Source organism: Tachyglossus aculeatus, chromosome 22, assembly GCF_015852505.1.
Source record: "Tachyglossus aculeatus isolate mTacAcu1 chromosome 22, mTacAcu1.pri, whole genome shotgun sequence".
NCBI classification, from domain to species: Eukaryota; Metazoa; Chordata; class Mammalia; order Monotremata; family Tachyglossidae; genus Tachyglossus; species Tachyglossus aculeatus.
The window spans coordinates 37,342,991-37,364,983 of NC_052087.1; the positions used below are offsets into that span (position 1 = coordinate 37,342,991).

Sequence of the window (21,993 nt, forward strand, 5' to 3'; positions counted from 1 at the left end):
GCAGAGCACTGGACTAAGCGCTAGGGAAGGACAAGTTGGCAACATCTAGAGAGGGCCATTCATTCATTTAATCCTATTGATTGAGCGCTTACTGCGAACAGAGCACTGGACTAAGCGCTTGGGAAGGACAAGTTGGCAACATATAGAGATGGTCATTCATTCATTCAATCATATTGATTGAGCGCCTACTGTGTGCAGAGCACTGGACTAAGAACTTGGGAAGTACAAGTTGGCAACATCTCAAGACGGTCCCTACCCAACGATGGGCTCACAGTCTAGAAGGGGGAGACAGACAACAAAACAAAACATATGAACAAAATAAAATAAATAGAATATGTACAAGTAAAATAAATAGAGTAACAAATCCGTACAAACATATATACATCTATACAGGTGCTGTGGGGAGGGATGGGGAGGAGGAAGAGGGCGAGAGGAAGGAGGGGGCTTGAGCGTGGCTCAGTGGAAAGAGCATGGGCTTTGGAGTCATTCATTCATTCATTCGTATTTATTCATTCATTCGTTCAATCAATGGTATTAATTGAGAGCTTACTTAAGTGTGCAGAGCACTGGACTAAGCGCTTGGGAAGTCCCAGTTGGCAACATCTAGAGACGGTCCCTACCCAACAGCAGGCTCACAGTCTAGAAGGGGGAAGACAGACAACAAATAATAATAATGATAATAATAATGGCATTTGTTAAGCACTTACTAGGTGCAAAGCACTGCTCTAAGCGCTGGGGGGGATACGAGGTGATCAGGTTGTCCCACGTGGGGCTCACAGTCAATCCCCATTTTATCATAAATCGTATTTATTGAGCGCTTACTGTGTGCAGAGCACTGTACTAAGCGCTTGGGAAGTACAAATTGGCAACATATAGAGACAGTCCCTACCCAACAGTGGGCTCACAGTCTAAAAGGGGGAGACAGAGAACAAAACCAAACATACTAACAAAATAAAATAAATAGAATAGATATGTACAAGTAAAATAAATAGAGTAATAAATATGTGCATGAAATAGGGATTAAGACTGTGAGCCCCATGTGGGACAGAGACTGAACAACCTACCTTGTATCTACCCCGGTGCTTAGAACAGTGCTTGGTACATAGCAAGTATGGATGAGGGAACTGAGGCTCAGAGAAGTTAAGTGACTTGCCCAAGGTCACACAGCAGACGTGTGGCGGAGCCACGATTCGAACCCATGACCTCGGACTCCAAAGCCCGGGCTATTTCCAGGGAACAAGTAGACAGGCATGGACAGCCACTCTACTCCTTCTGGGGGACCACAGGGCCACAGGCTCCCCACCCTTCTCACGACACCACCCCCCCGTCTTACCTCCTTCCCTTCCCCACAGCACCTGTATATATGTATATATGGTTGTACATATTTATTACTCTATTTATTTATTTATTTATTTATTTTACTTATACATTTCTATCCTACTTATTTTATTTTGTTGGTATGTTTGGTTCAGTTCTCTGTCTCCCCCTTTTAGACTGTGAGCCCACTGTTGGGTAGGGACTGTCTCTATGTGATGCCAATTTGTACTTCCCAAGCGCTTAGTACAGTGCTCTGCACATAGTAAGCGCTCAATAAATACGATTGATTGATTGATTGATTGATTGACACACCCTCCTTCCCACAGGCCGCGAGCCTCTGCCCACTTCCCCAGCACGGGCCCACTCCTCATCCTTGGCCCTCCTTCGCTGTAATAATAACGACGGCATTTGTTAAGCGCTTACTATGTGCAAGGCACTGTTCTAAGCGCTGGGGAGGATACAAGGTGATCGGGTTGTCCCTCGTGGGGCTCATAGTCTTCATCCCCAGTTTACAGATGAGGAAACTGAGGCCCAGAGAATAATGATAATAATAATGGCATTTATTAAGCGCTTACGATGTGCAAAGCACTGTTCTAAGTGCTGAGGTTACAAGGTGACCAGGTTGTCCCACGGGGGGCTCACAGTCTTCATCCCTGGTTTACAGGTGAGGTCACTGAGGCCCAGAGAAGTGAAGTGACTTGCCCAAAGTCACACAGCTGACAATTGTAGGGGCTGGATTTGAACCCATGACCTCTGAGTCCCAAGCCCGGGCTCTTTCCACCGAGCCACGCTGCTTCGCCATAATAATAATGATGGCATTTGCTAAGCGCTTACTATGTGCAAGGCACTGTTCTAAGCGCTGGAGGGAATACAAGGTGATCAGGTTGTCCCTCACGGGGCTCAGTCTTCACCCCCATTTTCCAGATGAGGTAACTGAGGCCCAGAAAAGTGAATCGAATTGCCCAAAGTCACACAGCTGACAAGTGGCGGAGCCGGAATTCAAACCCACGACCTCCGACTCCCAAGCCCGGGCTCTTTCCACCGAGCCACGCTGCTTCGCCATAATAATGATGGCATTTGTTAAGCGCTTACTATGTGCAAGGCACTGTTCTAAGAGCAGGGGAGGACACGATCAATCAATCAATTGTATTTATTGAGTGCTTACTGTGTGCAGAGCACTGTACTAAGCGCTTGGGAAGTACAAGTTGGCGACATATAGAGACGGTCCCTACCCAACAGTGGGCTCACAGTCTAGGTGGTCACAAGGTGATCAGGTTGTCCCACGGGGGGGGGGGGGCTCACAGTTTTAATCCCCATTTTCCAGATGAGGTAACTGAGGCCCAGAGAAGTGAATGGATCACAGGGCTCGGTCCTCATTCCCATTTTCCGGATGAGGTAACTGAGGCCCAGAAAAGTGAATCGACTTGCCCAAAGTCACACAGCTGACAAGTGGCGGAGCCAGAATTAGAACCCACGACCTCGGACTCCCAAGCCCGGGCTCTTTCCACTGAGCCACGCTGCTTCGCCATAATAATGATGGCATTTGTTAAGCGCTTACTATGTGCAAGGCACTGCTCTAAGCGCTGGGAAGGACACAAGGTGATCAGGTTGTCCCAAGGGGGCTCACAGTTTTAATCCCCACTTTCCAGATGAGGTCACTGAGGCCCAGAGAAGTGATCACGGGGCTCGGTCTTCATCCCCATTTTCCAGACGAGGTCACTGAGGCCCAGAGTAGTGAAGTGACTTGCCCAAAGTCACACAGCTGACAAGTGGCGGGGCCGGAATTAGAACCCACAACCTCAGACTCCCAAGCCCGGGCTCTTTCCACCGAGCCACACTGCTTCGCCATAATAACAATGATGGCATCTGTTAAGCGCTTACTATGTGCAAGGCACTGTTCTAAGCGCTGGGGAGAATATAAGGTGATCAGGTTGTCCCCCGGGGGGCTCAGTTTTAATCCCCATTTTCCAAATGAGGTCAGAGGCCCAGAGAAGTGAAGTGACTTGCCCAAAGTCACACAGCTGACAAGTGGCAGGGCCAGAATTAGAACCCACAACCTCGGACTCCCAAGCCCGGGCTCTTTCCACTGAGCCACGCTGCCTCGCCATAACAATAATGATGGCATTTGTTAAGCGCTTACTATGTGCAAGGCACTGTTCTAAGCGCTGGGGAGAATATAAGGTGATCAGGTTGTCCCCCGGGGGGCTCAGTTTTAATCCCCATTTTCCAGATGAGGTCACTGAGGCCCAGAGAAGTGATCACGGGGCTTGGTCTTCATCCCCATTTTCCTCACGAGGTCACTGAGGCCCAGAAAAGTGAAGTGACTTGCCCAAAGTCACACAGCTGACAAGTGGCGGGGCAGGAACTAGAACCCACAGCCTCGGACTCCCAAGCCCGGGCTCTTTCCACCGAGCCACGCCGCTTCACCGTAATAATAATGATGGCATTTGTTAAGCGCTTACTACGTGCAGGGCACTGTTCTAAGCGCTGGGGAGAATATAAGGTGATCAGGTTGTCCCCCGGGAGGTTCAGTTTAATCCCCATTTTCCAGATGAGGTCACTGAGGCCCAGAGAAGTGATCACGGGGCTCGGTCTTCATCCCCATTTTCCAGACGAGGTAACTGAGGCCCAGAGAAGTGAAGTGACTTGCCCAAAGTCACACAGCTGACAAGTGGCGGGGCTGGAATTAGAACCCACAACCTCAGGCTCCCAAGCCCGGGCCCTTTCCACCGAGCCACACTGCTTCGCCATAATAACAATGATGGCATCTGTTAAGCGCTTACTATGTGCAAGGCACTGTTCTAAGCGCTGGGGAGAATATAAGGTGATCAGGTTGTCCCCCGGGGGGCTCAGTTTTAATCCCCATTTTCCAGATGAGGTCAGAGGCCCAGAAAAGTGAAGTGACTTGCCCAAAGTCACCCGGCTGACAAGTGGCGGAGCCGGAATTAGAACCCACAACCTCGGACTCCCAAGCCCGGGCTCTTTCCACCGAGCCACGCTGCTTCGCCATAATAATAATGATGGCATTTGTTAAGCGCTTACTATGTGCAAGGCACTGTTCTAAGCGCTGGGAAGGACACAAGGTGATCAGGTTGTCCGCCGGGGGGCTCACAGTTTTAATCCCCATCTTCCAGACGAGGTCACTGAGGCCCAGAGAAGTGAAGTGATCACGGGGCTCGGTCTTCATCCCCATTTTCCAGACGAGGTCACTGAGGCCCAGAGAAGTGAAGTGACTTGCCCAAAGTCACACAGCTGACAAGTAGCGGGGCAGGAATTAGAACCCACAACCTCGGACTCCCAAGCCCGGGTTCTTTCCACTGAGTGACGCTGCTTCGCCATAATAATGATGGCATTTGTTAAGCGCTTACTATGCGCAAGGCACTGTTCTAAGCGCAGGGGAGGACGCAATCAATATCAATCGTATTTATTGAGCGCTTACTGTGTGCAGAGCACTGTACTAAGCGCTTGGGAAGTCCAAGTAGGCAACATATAGAGACAGTCCCTACCTAACAGTGGGCTCACAGTCTAGAAGTAGGGACCATCTCTATGTTGCCATCTTGTACTTCCCAAGCGCTTAGTCCAGTGCTCTGCACACAGTAAGCGCTTAATAAATACGATTGATTGATTGATTGATAGAAGGTCACAAGGTGATCAGGTTGTCCCAAGGGGGCTCACGGTTTTAATCCCCATTTTCCAGGTGAGGTCACTGAGGCCCAGAGAAGTGATCACGGGGCTCGGTCTTCATCCCCATTTTCCGGACGAGGCAACTGAGGCGCAGAAAAGTGAATCGACTTGCCCAAAGTCACCCGGCTGACAAGTGGCGGGGCCGGAATTAGAACCCACAACCTCGGAGTCCCAAGCCCGGGCTCTTTCCACTGAGCCACGCGCTTGGCCGTGTCCCGTGTCCCTTGCGGGCAGTGACCCCTTCCCCCATGGCACACACCCCGGTGCCCCCCACCCGCCACCAAACCGCACCCGGCCCCGGGCAGGATGTGCCAATGAGTCACTCTTCCTGCTCCTCGTACGGGGAGGCGATTAAAAATGGGAGGCCCCGTCCCCCCCATCCGAACCCCCCACACGCAAGCATGCGCGCAACCACCCTGCTCTCCCTCCAGCTGCCAGAGGAAACGAGTTAATCATCATAATGACGGTACTTGTTAAGCGCTTACTACGTGCCCAGCGCTGGGGTCCATCTGAGTCTTCACTTAGTCTTCATCCCCATTTTCCGGATGAGGGGACTGAGGTACAAAGCGAAGCGGCTTGCCCGGGGTCACGCAGAAGACCTGTGGCGGAGCCGGGATTCGAACCCACAACCTCCGACTCCCCAGGAGTGTGGCTCAGTGGAAAGAGCCCGGGCTTTGGAGTCAGAGGTTATGGGTTCAAATCCCGGCTCCACCAACTGTCATTCACTCATTCAGTCGTATTTATTGAGTGCTTACTGTGTGCACAGCACTGTACTAAGCGTCAGCTGTCATTCATTCATTCATTGTCGTATTTACTGAGCGCTTACTGTGTGCACAGCACTGTACTAAGCGTCAGCTGTGTCACATTGGGCGAGTCACTTCACTCTCTGGGCCTCAGTTCCTTCATCCGGAAAATGGGGATTAAGACTGTGAGCCCCCCCCGTGGGACCAACTGATCACCTTGTAACCTCCCCAGCGCTTAGAACAGTGCTTGGCACATAGTAAGCGCTTAATAAAATGCTATTATTAAGCCCGTGAAGCAGTGTGGCTGGGAAGCAGCATGGCTCAGTGGAGAGAGCCCGGGCTTGGGAGTCAGAGGTCGTGGGTTCCAATCCCAGCTCCGCCACAGGTCTGCCGTGTGACCTTGGGCAAGTCACTTAATAATAATGGTATTTGTTAAGCGCTTACTATGTGCCAAGCACTGTTCTAAGCACTGGGGGAGACACAAGGTGATCAGGTTGTCCCACGTGGGGCTCAGTCTTAATCCCCATTTTACAGATGAGGGAACTGAGGCCCAGAGAAGTAAAGTGACTTGCCCAAAGTCACACAGCTGACAAGTGAGCCCACTGTTGGGTAGGGACCGTCTCTATATGTTGCCAACTTGTCCTTCCCAAGCGCTTAGTACAGTGCTCTGCACACAGTAAGCGCTCAATAAATACGATGGAATGGCAGAGCTGGAATTTGAACCCATGACCTCTGACTCCAAAGCCCGTGCTCCTTCCACTGAGCCACGCTGCTTCTCCAAAAATAATGGCATTTATTAAGCGCTTACTATGTGCAAAGCGCTGTTCTAAGCGCTGGGGAGGTTACAACGTGATCAGGTTGTCCCACAGGGAGTTCAGTCTTCACCCCCATTTTACAGATGAGGGAACTGAGGCCCAGAGAAGTGAAGTGGCTTGCCCAAAGTCACACAGCTGACAAGTGGCAGAGGCGGGATTTGAACCCATGACCTCTGACTCCAAAGCCCGGGCTCTTTCCACTGAGCCTCGCTGCTGCTCTTCTCTGTTCCTCAGTTCCCTCATCTGTCAAATGGGGATTAAGACTGTGAGCCCCACGTGGGACAACCTGCTCGCCGTGTATCCTCCTCATTCATTCATTCAATCGTATTTATTGAGCGCTTACTGTGTGCAGAGCACTGTACTAAGCGCTTGGGAAGTACAAGTTGGCAACTTATAGAGACGGTCCCTACCCAACAGTGGGCTCACAATCTAGAACAGCTTCTTCTAGACCTCATAAGTTATGACTCTATTTTACTTGTACACCGTGAGCCCGCTGTTGGGTAGGGTCCATCTCTATATGTTGCCGACTTGTACTTCCAAAGCGCTTAGTGCAGTGCTCTGCACACAGTAAGCGCTCAATAAATATGATTGAATAAATGAACGAACAAATGCCATCATTATTATTAATTCCACTAAGCACGCTGCTGCTTCTGTGGGCTCTCGCTTACCCCCGAGACCCCAATTCCCGCACTTGGGGGGGGCGAGGACAGGACGTCCCAGGGGCTAAACGACCCTCCCCTACCTACCCCTTCATTCATTCATTCAATCGTATTTATTGAGCGCTTACTGTGTGCAGAGCACTGGACTAAGCGCTCGGGAAGTCCAAGTTGGCGACGTATAGAGACGGTCCCTACCCAACAGTGGGCTCCCAGTCTAGAACAGTGCTTTGCACATAGTAAGCGCTTCTTCTAGCGCTCAACGTCCACCGCCCCTGCTGCCCCTTCCCCTTCCTCCGCTTTTCCTCTCGCCTTTTCCGAAAGGGACGGAGGGGCCGGTAAACCTACGCGGGACAAGCGTGTCGGGAAGAGTTCGCTGAAAACTGCCCCCGTCGAGGTTCTGGGCGCATCCCCAAGCCCCCGTGGGAAAGCGAAGGAAACCCAGATATTGCAGCGTGGCTCAGTGGGAAGAGCCCGGGCTTTGGAGTCGGAGGTCATGGGTTCAAATTCCGGCTCCGCCAATCGTCGGCTGTGTGACTTTGGGCAAGTCGCTTCACTTCTCTGGGCCTCAGTTACCTCATCTGTAAAATGGGGGTGAAGACTGTGAGCGCCACAAGGGACAACCTGGTCACCTTGTAACCTCCCCAGCGCTTAGAACGGTGCTTTGCACATAGTAAGCGCTTAATAAATGCCATTATTATTATTATCAACCTCCCCAGCGCTTAGAATGGTGCTTTGCACATAGTAAGCGCTTAATAAATGCCATTATTATTAACCTCCCCAGTGCTTAGAACAGTGCTTTGCACATAGTAAGCACTTAATAAATGCCATTATTATTATTATTATTATTATTATTATTAACCTCCCCAGCGCTTAGAACGGTGCTTTGCACATAGTAAGCGCTTAATAAATGCCATTATTATTATTATTAACCTCCCCAGCGCTTAGAACGGTGCTTTGCACATAGTAAGCGCTTAATGCCATTATTATTATTATCAACCTCCCCAGCGCTTAGAATGGTGCTTTGCACATAGTAAGCGCTTAATAAATGCCATTATTATTAACCTCCCCAGTGCTTAGAACAGTGCTTTGCACATAGTAAGCACTTAATAAATGCCATTATTATTATTATTATTATTAACCTCCCCAGCGCTTAGAACGGTGCTTTGCACATAGTAAGCGCTTAATAAATGCCATTATTATTATTATTAACCTCCCCAGCGCTTAGAACGGTGCTTTGCACGTAGTAAGCGCTTAATAAATGCCATTATTATTATTAACCTCCCCAGCGCTTAGAACGGTGCTTTGCATAGTAAGCGCTTAATAAATGCCATTATTATTATTATTAACCTCCCCAGCGCTTAGAACAGTGCTTTGCACATAGTAAGCGCTTAATAAATGCCATTATTATTATTATCATTAACCTCCCCAGCGCTTAGAATGGTGCTTTGCACATAGTAAGCACTTAATAAATGCCATTATTATTATTATTAACCTCCCCAGCGCTTAGAAGGGTGCTTTGCACATAGTAAGCGCTTAATAAATGCCATTATTATTATTATTAACCTCCCCAGCACTTAGAACGGTGCTTTGCACATAGTAAGCGCTTAATAAATGCCATTACTATTATTATTATTAACCTCCCCAGCGCTTAGAACGGTGCTTTGCACATAGTAAGCGCTTAATAAATGCCATTATTATTAACCTCCCCAGCGCTTAGAACGGTGCTTTGCACATAGTAGCGCTTAATAAATGCCATTATAATTAGTATTAACCTCCCCAGCGCTTAGAACAGTGCTTTGCACATAGTAAGTGCTTAATAAATGCCATTATGATTATTATTATTAACCTCCCCAGCGCTTAGAACGGTGCTTTGCACATAGTAAGCGCTTAATAAATGCCATTATTATTATTAACCTCCCCAGCACTTAGAACGGTGCTTTGCACATAGTAAGCGCTTAATAAATGCCATTATTATTATTATTATTAACCTCCCCAGCGCTTAGAACGGTGCTTTGCACATAGTAAGCGCTTAATAAATGCCATTATTATTATTAACCTCCCCAGCGCTTAGAACGGTGCTTTGCACATAGTAAGCGCTTAATAAATGCCATTATTATTATTATCAACCTCCCCAGCGCTTAGAATGGTGCTTTGCACATAGTAAGCGCTTAATAAATGCCATTATTATTATTAACCTCCCCAGCGCTTAGAACGGTGCTTTGCACATAGTAAGCGCTTAATAAATGCCATTATCATTATTATCAACCTCCCCAGCGCTTAGAATGGTGCTTTGCACATAGTAAGCGCTTAATAAATGCCATTATGATTATTATTATTAACCTCCCCAGCGCTTAGAACGGTGCTTTGCACATACTAAGCGCTTAATAAATGCCATTATTACTGTTATTATTATTAACCTCCCCAGCGCTTAGAACGGTGCTTTGCCCATAGTAAGCACTTAATGCCATTATTATTATTATTATTAACCTCCCCAGAGCTTAGAATGGTGCTTTGCACATAGTAAGCGCTTAATAAATGCCATTATTATTATTATTATTATTAACCTCCCCAGCGCTTAGAACGGTGCTTTGCACATAGTAAGCGCTTAATAAATGCCATTATGATTATTATTATTCTATCGGCCGGTGTCAGAGACGGGGGCCCGGGGAGAAAATCCGTATCCGAAGGAGGGCACGACGCAGGCCGGTTTTGTGTTCGGTTTCCTTTAATGACCGCTACCTCCCCGGGGGAGGAGGGCAGGCGGCGGCGGCGGCGGCGGCGCTCACTTGAAGATCTTGCCCTGACAGAAGGGTTTTCCCACGTGCTGGAACGCCCCTTCCCAAGAGAAGTACTCGCGGACCAGGATCCGCGTCTCCTCGCTGCCGGGATCCAGTTTCCGCCACGTGTAGGACTCGTAGTCCACCTGCCAGTCCGGGCTCAGCTGGGGTAGGGGGAGAAAGAAGCGGGGAAAGACGCCCATCACATCACCGGCCGGGGGGGAAAAAAAGCCCCATCACATCGCCGGCCGCGGCCCCACGCTTTCCGGGCCCCCAGGTTGTCCCCAGACCCGGACCGTCCGCAGTCAGGAGGTCACGGGTTCGAATCCCGGCTCCTCCGCTTCACAGCTGGGTGACTCGGGGCAAGTCACTTCGTCATCAGTCGTATTTATTGAGCGCTTACTGTGTGCAGAGCACTGGACTAAGCGCTTGGGAAGGACAAGTTGGCAACATCTAGGGACGGGCCCGACCCAACAGTGGGCTCGCAGTCTAAAAGGGGGGAGACGGAGAACAAAACCAAACATGCTAACAAAATAAAATAGAATAGATATGTACAAATAAAATAAATAGAGTAATAAATATGTACAAACATATATGCATATGTACAGGTGCTGTGGGGAAGGGAAGGAGGTAAGATGCGGGGGATGGAAGTCTCTGGGCCTCAGTGACCTCATCTGGAAAATGGGGATGAAGACTGTGAGCCCCCGAGGGACAACCTGATCACCTTGTAACCTCCCCAGTGCTTTGCCCATAGTAAGCGCTTAATAAATGTGATTATTATTATTATTATTATTACTCTAGCGCCTTCGCTTTGGCAGTCGCTCACGAGGCGGCAAGCAGGGAGGTTGCCCTGCCGTGTCCTTCTCCCATCTCTTTGTCCTTCCCAAGCGCTTAGTACAGTGCTCTGCACATAGTAAGCGCTCAATAAATACGATTGATGATGATGATCTCTCAGGGAGGGACCCAACTCCATCTGGGGACCGTCTCTAGATGTTGCCAACTTGGACTTGTTGTCTGCCTCCCCCTTCTAGACTGTGAGCCCACTGTTGGGTAGGGACTGTCTCTAGATGTTGCCAAGCGCTTAGTCCAGTGCTCTGCACACAGTAAGCGCTCAATAAATACGATTGAATGAATGAATGAACGAATATTCTGGGTCCAGGGGTGTGTGTGTTTTTCTACTTCTTCTACTTGCACACATCTGTTCTATTTATTTTATTTTGTTAATATGTTTTGTTTTGTTCTCTGCCTTCCCCTTCTAGACTGTGAGCCCGCTGTTGGGTAGGGACTGTCTCTAAATGTTGCCAACTTGGACTTCCCAAGTGCTTGGTCCAGTGCTCTGCACACAGTAAGCACTCAATAAATACGACATTGATTGATTGATTGATTCTAGACTGTGAGCCCACTGTTGGGTAGGGACCGTCTCTAGATGTTGCCAACTTGGACTTCCCAAGCGCTTAGTACAGTGCTCTGCACACAGTAAGCGCTCAATAAATGCGACTGATTGATTGATTCTAGACTGTGAGCCCACTGTTGGGTAGGGACCGTCTCCAGATGTTGCTAACTTGGACTTCCCAAGCGCTTAGTACAGTGTTCTGCACACAGTAAGTGCTCAATAAATACAATTGAATGAATGACTGTATATACAGGTGCTGTGTATTCATTCATTCAATCGTATTTATTCAGGCTTGGGTCGTGGCCCCCTGAAATAATAATAATGATGGTATTTGTTAAGCGCTTGCTATGTGCAAAGAACTGTTCTAAGCGCTGGGCGGGGGGATACAAGGTGATGAGGTTGTCCCATGTGGGGCTCCCAGTTTTAATCCCCATTTTACAGATGAGGTCACTGAGGCTCAGAGAAGTGAAGTGCCTTGCCCAAGGTCACACAGCAGACATGAGGCGGAGCCGGGATTCAAACCCACGACCTCTGACTCCAAAGCCCGGGCTCTTTCCACTGAGCCACGCTGGGCGGCGGCGGTGATATATTTATTATTGTATTTATTTTCTTTGGTTATTTTGCTTTGTCGTCTGTCTCCCCTTTCTAGACTGTGAGCCCGCTGTTGGGTAGGGACTGTCTCTATATGTTGCCAACTTGTCCTTCCCAAGCGCTTAGTCCAGTGCTCTGCACACAGTAAGCACTCAATAAATACGATTGATTGATTGACTGAACGGTTTTGTTTTGTTCTCTGTCTCCCCCTTCTAGACTGTGAGCCCGCTGTTGGGTAGGGACCGCCTCTAGATGTTGCCAACTTGGCCTTCCCAAGCGCTTAGTCCAGTGCTCTGCACACAGTAAGCGCTCAATAAATACGATTGATTGATCGATCGATCCCTCCTTACCGGGAAGGCCAGCTCCTGGCCCCGGAAGACCCAAACTCCGGAAATGGAGCTGTTGTTGGACGTCCCGAAGAGGATGACGCTGGCAAATGCGTTCTTCCGTAGCTTATCCAGTCGCTGGAACATTCCTTGGGAGCAACAGAGGGAACGGTCGGATGCGGCGATGGTCCCCGTACCCCCCGTCCGCCAATTTCCGCTCTCCCCCAGGCCTCCGCCCCGCTCCCCCTCACCGGTGATGAGGTTGCAGCTCATGAAAGTCTGGCAGAGTTCTTCCGGGAAGCGGTACTCCGCGTACCACAGGGAATAGCCGTCACGATCCAAGTGCTCCCAGAAGTACGGCAAGGCCACGGTCAAGGTGTCCTCGTTGGAGTACTTCCGCTTGAACTCATCTAGTACGAAGGTACTGGGGTCAGGGGGAGACACCGAAGAGCAGGAGGTCAGTGGGAGGACAAAAAAATAAAAATGATGGCACATTATTATTATTAATAATAATAATAATAATAATAATAATGGCATTTGTTAAGCGCTTACTATGTGCACAGCACTGTTCTAAGCGCTGGGGGGGGATACGAAGTGATCAACTTGTCCCACATGGGGCTTGGACTTCCCAAGCGCTTAGTACAGTGTTCTGCACACAGTAAGTGCTCAATAAATACAATTGAATGAATGACTGTATATACAGGTGCTGTGTATTCATTCATTCAATCGTATTTATTCAGGCTTGGGTCGTGGCCCCCTGAAATAATAATAATGATGGTATTTGTTAAGCGCTTGCTATGTGCAAAGAACTGTTCTAAGCGCGGGGCGGGGGGATACAAGGTGATGAGGTTGTCCCATGTGGGGCTCACAGTCTTAATCCCCATTTTACAGATGAGGTAACTGAGGCTCAGAGAAGTTAAGTGCCTTGCCCAAGGTCACACAGCAGACATGTGGCGGAGTCGGGATTCGAACCCATGTTCTTTTAGACTGTGAGCCCACTGTTGGGTAGGGACTGTCTCTATATCAATCAATCAATCAATCAATATGTTGCCAATTTGTACCTCCAAAGCGCTTAGTACAGTGCTCTGCACATAGTAAGCGCTCAATAAATACGACTGATGATGATGAGCCACACTGCTTCACTTAGGTGCTTACTACGTGTGAAGCACTGTTCTAAGCGCTGGGGGGGATACAAGCTGATCAGGTTGTCCCACGGGGGGCTCACAGTCTTAACCTTCCTCTCCCCCTCATCCCCCTCTCCATTCCCCCCATCTTACCTCCTTCCCTTCCCCACAGCACCTGTACATATGTATATATGCTTCTACATATTTATTACTCTATTTATTTTACTTGTACATATCTATTCTATTTATTTTATTTTGTTAATACGTTTGGTTTTGTTCTCTGTCTCCCCCTTCTAGACTGTGAGCCCACTGTTGGGTAGGGACCGTCTCTATATGTTGCCAACTTGTCCTTCCCAAGCGGTTAGTCCAGTGCTCTGCACATAGTAAGCGCTCAATCAATACGATCGAATGAATGAATGAATGCATGCATGAATGAATGAACGAGAGGACCCACCAGCTGCTGCCCTAGGGGCGGGCAGGGGTCCCGGCTGGCCCTGGCGTGAGCCCACTGTTGGGTCGGGACCATCTCTATATGTTGCCAACTTGTCCTTCCCAAGCGCTTAGTACAGTGCTCTGCACACAGTAAGCGCTCAATAAATATGACTGTATGAATGAATGAATTTTACTTGTACATATTTATTCTATTTATTTTATTTTGTTCATATGTTTGGTTTTGTTGTCTGTCTCCCCCTTCTAGACTGTGAGCCCACTGTTGGGTAGGGACCGTCTCTATGCGTTGCCAACTTGGACTTCCCAAGCGCTTAGTCCAGTGCTCTGCACACAGTAAGCGCTCAACAAATACGATCGAATGAATAAATGAATAAATGAATAAATACGACTGTGAGCCCAATGTTGGGTAGGGACCGTCTCTAGATGTTGCCTACTTGTCCTTCCCAAGCGCTTAGTCCAGTGCTCTGCACACAGTAAGCGCTCAATAAATACAATCGAATTGAATGAATGTTGCCAGCTCGTCCTTCCCAAGCGCTTAGTCCAGTGCTCTGCACACAGTAAGCGCTCAATAAATACGATTGAATGAATGAATGTTGCCAGCTTGTCCTTCCCAAGTGCTTAGTCCAGCGCTCTGCACACAGCAAGCGCTCAATAAATATGATCGAGTGAATGAATGAATACATACGACTGTGAGCCCGCTGTTGGGTAGGGACCGTCTCTCGATGTTGCCGACTTGGACTTCCCAAGCGCTTAGTCCAGTGCTCTGCACATGGTAAGCACTCAATCGATACGACTGAATGGCTCAGTGGAAAGAGCCTGGGCTTTGGAGTCAGAGGTCATCATCATCAACCGTATTTATTGAGCGCTTACTACGTGCAGAGCACTGTACTAAGCGCTTGGGAAGTCCAAATTGGCAACATCTAGAGACAGTCCCTACCCAACAGTGGGCTCACAGTCTAAAAGGGGGAGACAGAGAACAAAACCAAGCATACTAACAAAATAAAAGAAATAGAATAGATATGTACAAGTAAAATAAATTAATAAATAGAGTAATAAATATGTACAAACATATATACAGGGTTCATGGGTTCAAATCCCAGCTCCGCCAACTGTTAGCTGGGTGACTCTGGGCAAGTCACCTGACTTCTCCGTGCCTCAGTTACCCCATCCGGAAAACGGGGATTAAAGCCGTGAGCCCCCGGGTGGGCCAACCTGATCACCTTGTAACTTCCCCAGGGCTTAGAACAGTGCTTTGCACATAGTAAGCGCTTAACAAATGCCATTATTATTATTATTATTATTATTATTAATACGGTGGGCCCGCGGAGAGCTACAGGGTGGGCGGTGGGGCCGGGCGGCGGGCTCTGCCTCCCTCTGGTGCCATCCCATCCTCGGCTGCTCGGCTCTCTCCGGGCCGGGGCCTCGCCCTCCCCTTCCCCGCCCCGCCAACCACTTTCCATTAGTCACATTCCGTCCCTGACTCACCCGGCTCCCCTCCTAAACCCACGTTCGGGTTACAGGCGCTGTAATGGCCACCCAGGAATGGAAAATGAACTTTCAGCAGCCAGCCGCTCCCCTCCCCGCTCCCCTCGGGGAATAACAGAGCGGTTCGCTCCTCCCGCCCCGGCCATTCCTGCCCTCCGTCCAGTCCCTTCCTCCTCCTCCACCACTTCAATCAATCAATCGTATTTATTGAGCGCTTACTGTGTGCAGAGCGCTGTACTAAGCGCTTGGCAAGTCCAAAGTTGGCAACATAGAGAGACGGTCCCTACCCAACAGTGAGTGGGCTCACAGTCTAAAAGGGGAAGGCAACCATTTCCTGAGCTGAGGGCGGGGGGGGGGGGTCCTTCCTTTCATTCATTCAGTCGTACCGATTGAGCGCTTACTGTGTGCAGAGCGCTGTACTAAGCGCTTGGCAAGTCCAAAGTTGGCAACATAGAGAGACGGTCCCTACCCAACAGTGAGTGGGCTCACAGTCTAAAAGGGGAAGACAACCATTTCCTGAGCTGAGGGCAGGGGGGTCTTCCTTTCACTCATTCAGTCGTATCGATTGAGCGCTTACTGTGTGCAGAGCGCTGGACTAAGCGCTTGGGAATAATGAAAATAATGATGGCGTTTGTTAAATGCTTACTATGTGCAAAGAAAGCACTGTTCTAAGCGCTGGGGAGGTTACAAGATGATGATGATGATGATATTAATCGTGGACTAAGCGCTTGGGAAGTAATAATGATAATAATAATGATGGCATTTGTTAAGTGCTTACTATGTGCAAAGAAAGCACTGTTCTAAGCGCTGGGGAGGTTATAAGATGATGATGATGATATTAAGCATGGACTAAGCGCTTGGGAAGTAATAATGATAATAATAATGATGGCATTTGTTAAGTGCTTACTATGTGCAAAGAAAGCACTGTTCTAAGCGATGGGGTGGTTATAAGATGATGATATTAAGCATGGACTGAGCGCTTGGGAAATAATAATAGTAATAATAATAATGATGGCATTTGTTAAATGCTTACTATGTGCAAAGAAAGCACTGCTCTAAGCGCTGGGGTGGTTATAAGATGATGATGGTGATATTAAGCATTGACTGAGTGCTTGGGAAGTAATAATAGTAATAATAATGATGATGGCATTTGTTAAGTGCTTACTATGTGCAAAGAAAGCACTGTTCTAAGCGCTGGGGCGGTTATAAGATGATGATGATGATATTAAGCATGGACTGAGCGCTTGGGAAGTAGTAATAGTAATAATAATAATGATGGCATTTGTTAAGCGCTTACTATGTGCAAAGAAAGCACTGTTCTAAGCGCTTGGGAGGTTACAGGATGACGATGATGGCATTTATTCAGCGCTTACTATGTGCAAAGCACTGTTCTAAGCACTGGGGAGGTTACAAGATGATTCACTCACTCATTCATTCAATCGTATTGATTGAGCGCTTACTGTGTGCAGAGCACTGGACTAAGCGCTTGGGAAGTAATAATAATAGTAGCAATAATAATCATGATGGCATTTGTTAAGCGCTTACTATGTGCAAAGAAAGCACTGTTCTAAGCGCTGGGGAGGTTACAAGATGATGACGATTATGATATTAAGCGTGGACTAAGCGCTTGGGAAGTAATAATAATAATAATAATGATGGCATTTGTTAAGCGCTTACTATGTGCAAAGAAAGCACTGTTCTAGGCACTGGGGAGGTTACAAGATGACAATGATGGCATTTATTCAGCGCTTACTATGTGCAAAGCACTGTTCTACGCACTGGGGAGGTTACAAGATGATTCACTCATTCATTCATTCAATTGCATTGATTGACCCCTTACTGTGTGCAGAGCGCTGGACTAAGCGCTTGGGAAGTAATAATAATAACAGTAATAATAACAATGATGAGCCCACTGTTGGGTAGGGACTGTCTCTATATGTTGCCAACTTGGACTTCCCAAGCGCTTAGTACAGTGCTCTGCACACAGTAAGCACTCAATAAATACGATTGATTGATTGATTAATGATGGCATTTGTTAAATGCTTACTATGTGCAAAGAAAGCACTGTTCTAAGCGCTGGGGAGGTTACAAGATGATGATGATGATATTAAGCGTGGAGTAAGTGCTTGGGAAGTAATAATAATAATAATGATGGCATTTGTTAAGTGCTTACTATGTGCAAAGAAAGCACTGTTCTAAGCACTGGGGAGGTTACAAGATGATGACAATTATGATATTAAGCGTGGACTAAGCGCTTGGGAAGTAGTAATAATAATAATAATGATGGCATTTGTTAAGCGATTACTATGTGCAAAGAGAGCACTGTTCTAAGCGCTGGGGAGGTTACAAGATAATGATGATGATATTTATTAAGCACTTACTATGTGTAAAGCACTGTTCTAAGCACTGGGAGGTTCCAAGATGATTGATTGATCGATTCATTCATTCAATTTTATTTATTGAGCACTTACTGTGTGCAGAGCACTGGACTAAGCACTTGGGAAGTAATAATAATAATGATGGCATTTGTTAAGCGCTTACTATGTGCAAAGCACTGTTCTAAGCACTGGAGAGGTTACAAGATGATTCATTCATTCATTCACTCAATCGTATTTATTGAGTGCTTACTGTGTGCAGAGCACTGGACTAAGCGCTTGGGAAGTAATAATAATAATGATAATGATGGCATTTGTTAAGTGCTTACTATGTGCAAGGCACTGTTCAAAGCGCTGGGGAGGTTACAAGATGATGATGGTATTTATTAAGCGCTTACTATGTGCAAAGCACTATTCTAAGCACTGGGGAGGTTACAAGATCATTGATTCATGCATTCATTCATTCACTCAATCGTATTTATTGAGCGCTTACTGTGTGCAGAGCACTGGACTAAGCGCTTGGGAAGTAATAATGATAATGATGGCATTTGTTCAGTGCTATGTGCAAAGCACCGTTCTAAGCACCGGGGAGGTTACAAGATGATTCATTCATTCATTCATTCACTCAATCATATTTATTGAGCATTTACTGCGTGCAGAGCACTGGACTAAGCGCTTGGGAAGTAATAATAATAAGGATGATGGCATTTGTTAAGCGCTTATTATGTGCAAAGCACTGTTTTCAGCACTGGGGAGGTTACAAGATGATTCATTCACTCAATCGTATTTATTGAGCGCTTACTGTGTGCAGAGCACTGGACTAAGCGCTTGGGAAGCAATAATAATAATGATGGCATTTGTTAAGTGCTTACTATATGCAAGACACTGTTCAAAGCGCTGGGGAGGTTACAAGATGAGGATGACGGCATTTATTAAGCGCTTACTATGTGCAAAGCACTGTTCTAAGCACTGGGGAGGTTACAAGATGATTCATTCATTTATTCACTCAATCGTATTTATTGAGCGCTTACTGTGTGCAGAGCACTGGACTAAGTGCTTGGGAAGTAATAATAATGATGGCATTTGTTAAGTGCTTACTATGTGCAAAGCACTGTTCAAAGCGCTGGGGAGGTTACAAGATGAGGATGATGGCATTTATTAAGCGCTTACTATGTTCAAAGCACTGTTCTAAGCACTGGGGAGGTTACAAGATGATTCATTCATTCAATCATTCAATTGTATTTATTGAGCACTTAGTACAGTGCTCTGCACACAGTAAACGATCAATAAATATGATTGATTGAGCGCTTACTGTGTGCAGAGCACTGGACTAAGCGCTTGGGAAGTAATAATGATAATGGTGGCATTTGTTAAGTGCTTACTATGTGCAAAGCACTGTTCAAAGTGCTGGGGAGGTTACAAGATGATGATGACGGCATTTATTAAGCACTTACTATGTGCAAAGCACTGTTCAAAGCACTGGGGAGGTTACAAGATGATGATGGCGGCATTTATTAAGCACATACTATGTGCAGAGCACTGTTCTAAGCGCTGGAAAGGTTACAAGGAGATCAGGTTGTCCCCCGGGGGGGCTCCCCATTTTACAGATGAGGTAGCCGAGGCACAGAGAGGTGAAGTCCAAAGTCCCACAGCTGATCATCATCATCATCAATCGTATTTACTGAGCGCTTACTATGTGCAGAGCACTGTACTAAGCGCTTGGGAAGTACAAATTGGCAACATATACAGTCCCTACCCAACAGTGGGCTCACAGTCTAAAAGGGGGAGACAGAGAACAAAACCAAACATACTAACAAAATAAATAGAATAGATATGTACAAGTAAAATAAATAGAGTAATAAATCTGTACAAACATATATACATGTGCTGTGGGGAAGGGAAGGAGGTAAGATGGGGGGATGGAGAGGGGGACGAGGGGGAGAGGAAGGCAGGGGCTCAGTCTGGGAAGGCCTCCTGGAGGAGGTGAGCTCTCAGTAGGGCCTTGAAGGGATAACTGATAACTGGCGGAGCCGGTATTTGAACCCATGACCCCCGACTCCGAAGCCCGGGCTCTTTCCACTGGGCCACTAGGCCAGGCTGCTTCCCCAGCTTGCGACGGGGGGGACGACCCCGGCCCCGCCGATTCTGCGGCCTCTCGACGAAACGGTCTCCACCAATCAATCGATCGTATTTATTGAGCGCTTACCGTGTGCAGAGCGCTGTACTAAGCGCTTGGGAAGTACAAGTTGGCACCAAACACCCTCGGTAGTCCCAGGGGGGGCCCTCTCACCTCTTGGGTAGATGAGCAAAGGGATCTTTGGCCTTGGGCTCAGAGGCCAGAGCCTGCTCGCACTCATCCAGCTCTTCCTCGGGGGCCGGAGCCGCCTTCTTCTCCTCCTTCTTGTCGGCCTGGGCCTTCTGCTTCTCCTCCCGCTGCTGCCCCTTCTCCTTCCTGGGAGCCTCCTTCTTGGGCTGGCTCTCGGCAAACTTCTTAGCTGGAGGTGGAGATCAATTCATTCACTCAGTCGTATTTATTGAGCGCTTACTGGGGGCAGGGCACTGGACTAAGCTGGCAGCATACAGAGGCGGTCCCTACCCAACAGTGGGCTGCCCCTCAACTCCCGGTGGTCTCCAAAGCCCTCGTTCACGGCCAGCACTCTGGCCCTGACACGAACCCATTTGTGCGGTAAATCTTTGTGCAGAGACAATCAATCAATCATATTTATTGAGCGCTTACTGTGTGCAGAGCACTGTACTAAGCGCTTGGGACGTACAAGTTGGCAACATATAGAGGCAGTCCCTACCCAACAGCGGGCTCACATCCCGACGGCGGAGTTAGGAGCCGGCCGTTGACCGGGCTGTCCCTGGAGCCCCCAGACTTCATTGATTCATTCATTCAATCGTATTTATTGAGCGCTTACTGTGTGCACAGCACTGGACTAAGCGCTTGGGAAGGACAAGTTGGCAACATCCAAGACGGTCCCTACCCAACAGCGGGCTCACAGTCTAGAAGGGGGAGACAGAGAACAAAACATATACAAAATAAAATAGAATATGTACAAGTAAAATAAATAGAGTAATAAATACGTACAAACATATATACAGGTGCTGTGGGGAGGGGAAGGAGGTAGGGCGATGGGGAGAGGAAGGAGGGGGTTCAGTGTGGGAAGGCCTCCTGGAGGAGGTGAGCTCTCAGTAGGGCCTTGAAGGGAGGAAGAGAGCTAGTTTGGCGGATGTGCGGAGGGAGGGAATTCCGGGCCAGGGGGAGGACGTGGGCCGGGGGTTGATGGCGGGACGGGTGAGAACGAGGCCTAAGGGTGAGGAGATTAGCAGCAGAGGAGCGGAGGGTGCAGGTTGGGCTGGAGAAGGACAGAAGGGAGGGGAGGTAGGAGGGGGCGAGGGGATGGACAGCCTTGAAGCCCAGGGTGAGGAGTTTCTGCCCGATGCACAGATTGATTGGTAGCCACTGGAGATTTTTGAGGAGGGGAGTAACATGCCCAGACCGTTTCTGGACAAAGACAATCCGGGCAGCGGCATGAAGTATGGACTGAAGTGGGGAGAGACACGAGGATGGGAGATCAGAGAGAAGGCTGGTGCAGTAGTCCAGACGGGACAGGATGAGAGCTTGAATGAGCAGGGTAGCGGTTTGGATGGAGAGGAAAGGGCGGATCTTGGCAATGTTGTGGAGCTGAGACCGGCAGGTTTTGGTGACGGCTTGGATGTGAGGGGTGAACGAGAGAGCGGAGTCGAGGATGACACCAAGGTTGCGGGCTTGTGAGACGGGAAGGATGGTAGTGCCGTCAACAGAGATGGGAAAGTCAGGGAGAGGGCAGGGTTTGGGAGGGAAGACAAGGAGTTCAGTCCATTCAGACTAGAACCCAGGTCCTTTAGGCTCCAGGCCTGTGTTCATCATCATCAATCGTATTTACTGAGCGCTTACTATGTGCAAAGTACTGTACTAAGCGCTTGGGAAATACAAATTGGCAACACATAGAGACAGTCCCTACCCAACAGTGGGCTCACAGTCTAAAAGCGTTCTATCCACCAGGCCATGCTGCTTCTTCAGCAGTGTATGTTCATTCATTCAATAGTGTTTATTGAGTGCTTACTATATGCAGAGCACTGTACTAAGCACTTGAGAATCACAAGTTGGCAATATATAGCATGTTGCTGTGTATACTTATTGGGTGCTTGGTGAACATGGCCTAGTGGATAGAGCCCAGCCCTGGGAGTTAGAAGGACCTTGGTTTGAAT

The 21,993-nt window shown here is 48.1% G+C and overlaps 1 protein-coding gene across 1 annotated transcript in view; it reads right to left on the bottom strand.

Annotated features, from left to right (window-relative positions):
* Positions 1-9,925: 9,925 nt before the first annotated feature.
* EEF1G (eukaryotic translation elongation factor 1 gamma) overlaps positions 9,926-21,993 on the bottom strand; it is a 33,901-nt gene continuing 21,833 nt past the window's right edge. Inside the window, exons 7-10 of the mRNA XM_038764332.1 lie at positions 20,030-20,234; positions 12,557-12,729; positions 12,330-12,454; positions 9,926-10,159 (exon numbers count right to left, since the gene is read on the bottom strand). Of these exons, the coding sequence (XP_038620260.1) occupies positions 10,001-10,159; positions 12,330-12,454; positions 12,557-12,729; positions 20,030-20,234 (662 nt within the window). The 3' untranslated portion in view covers positions 9,926-10,000. The remainder of the gene's footprint in view (positions 10,160-12,329; positions 12,455-12,556; positions 12,730-20,029; positions 20,235-21,993) is intronic.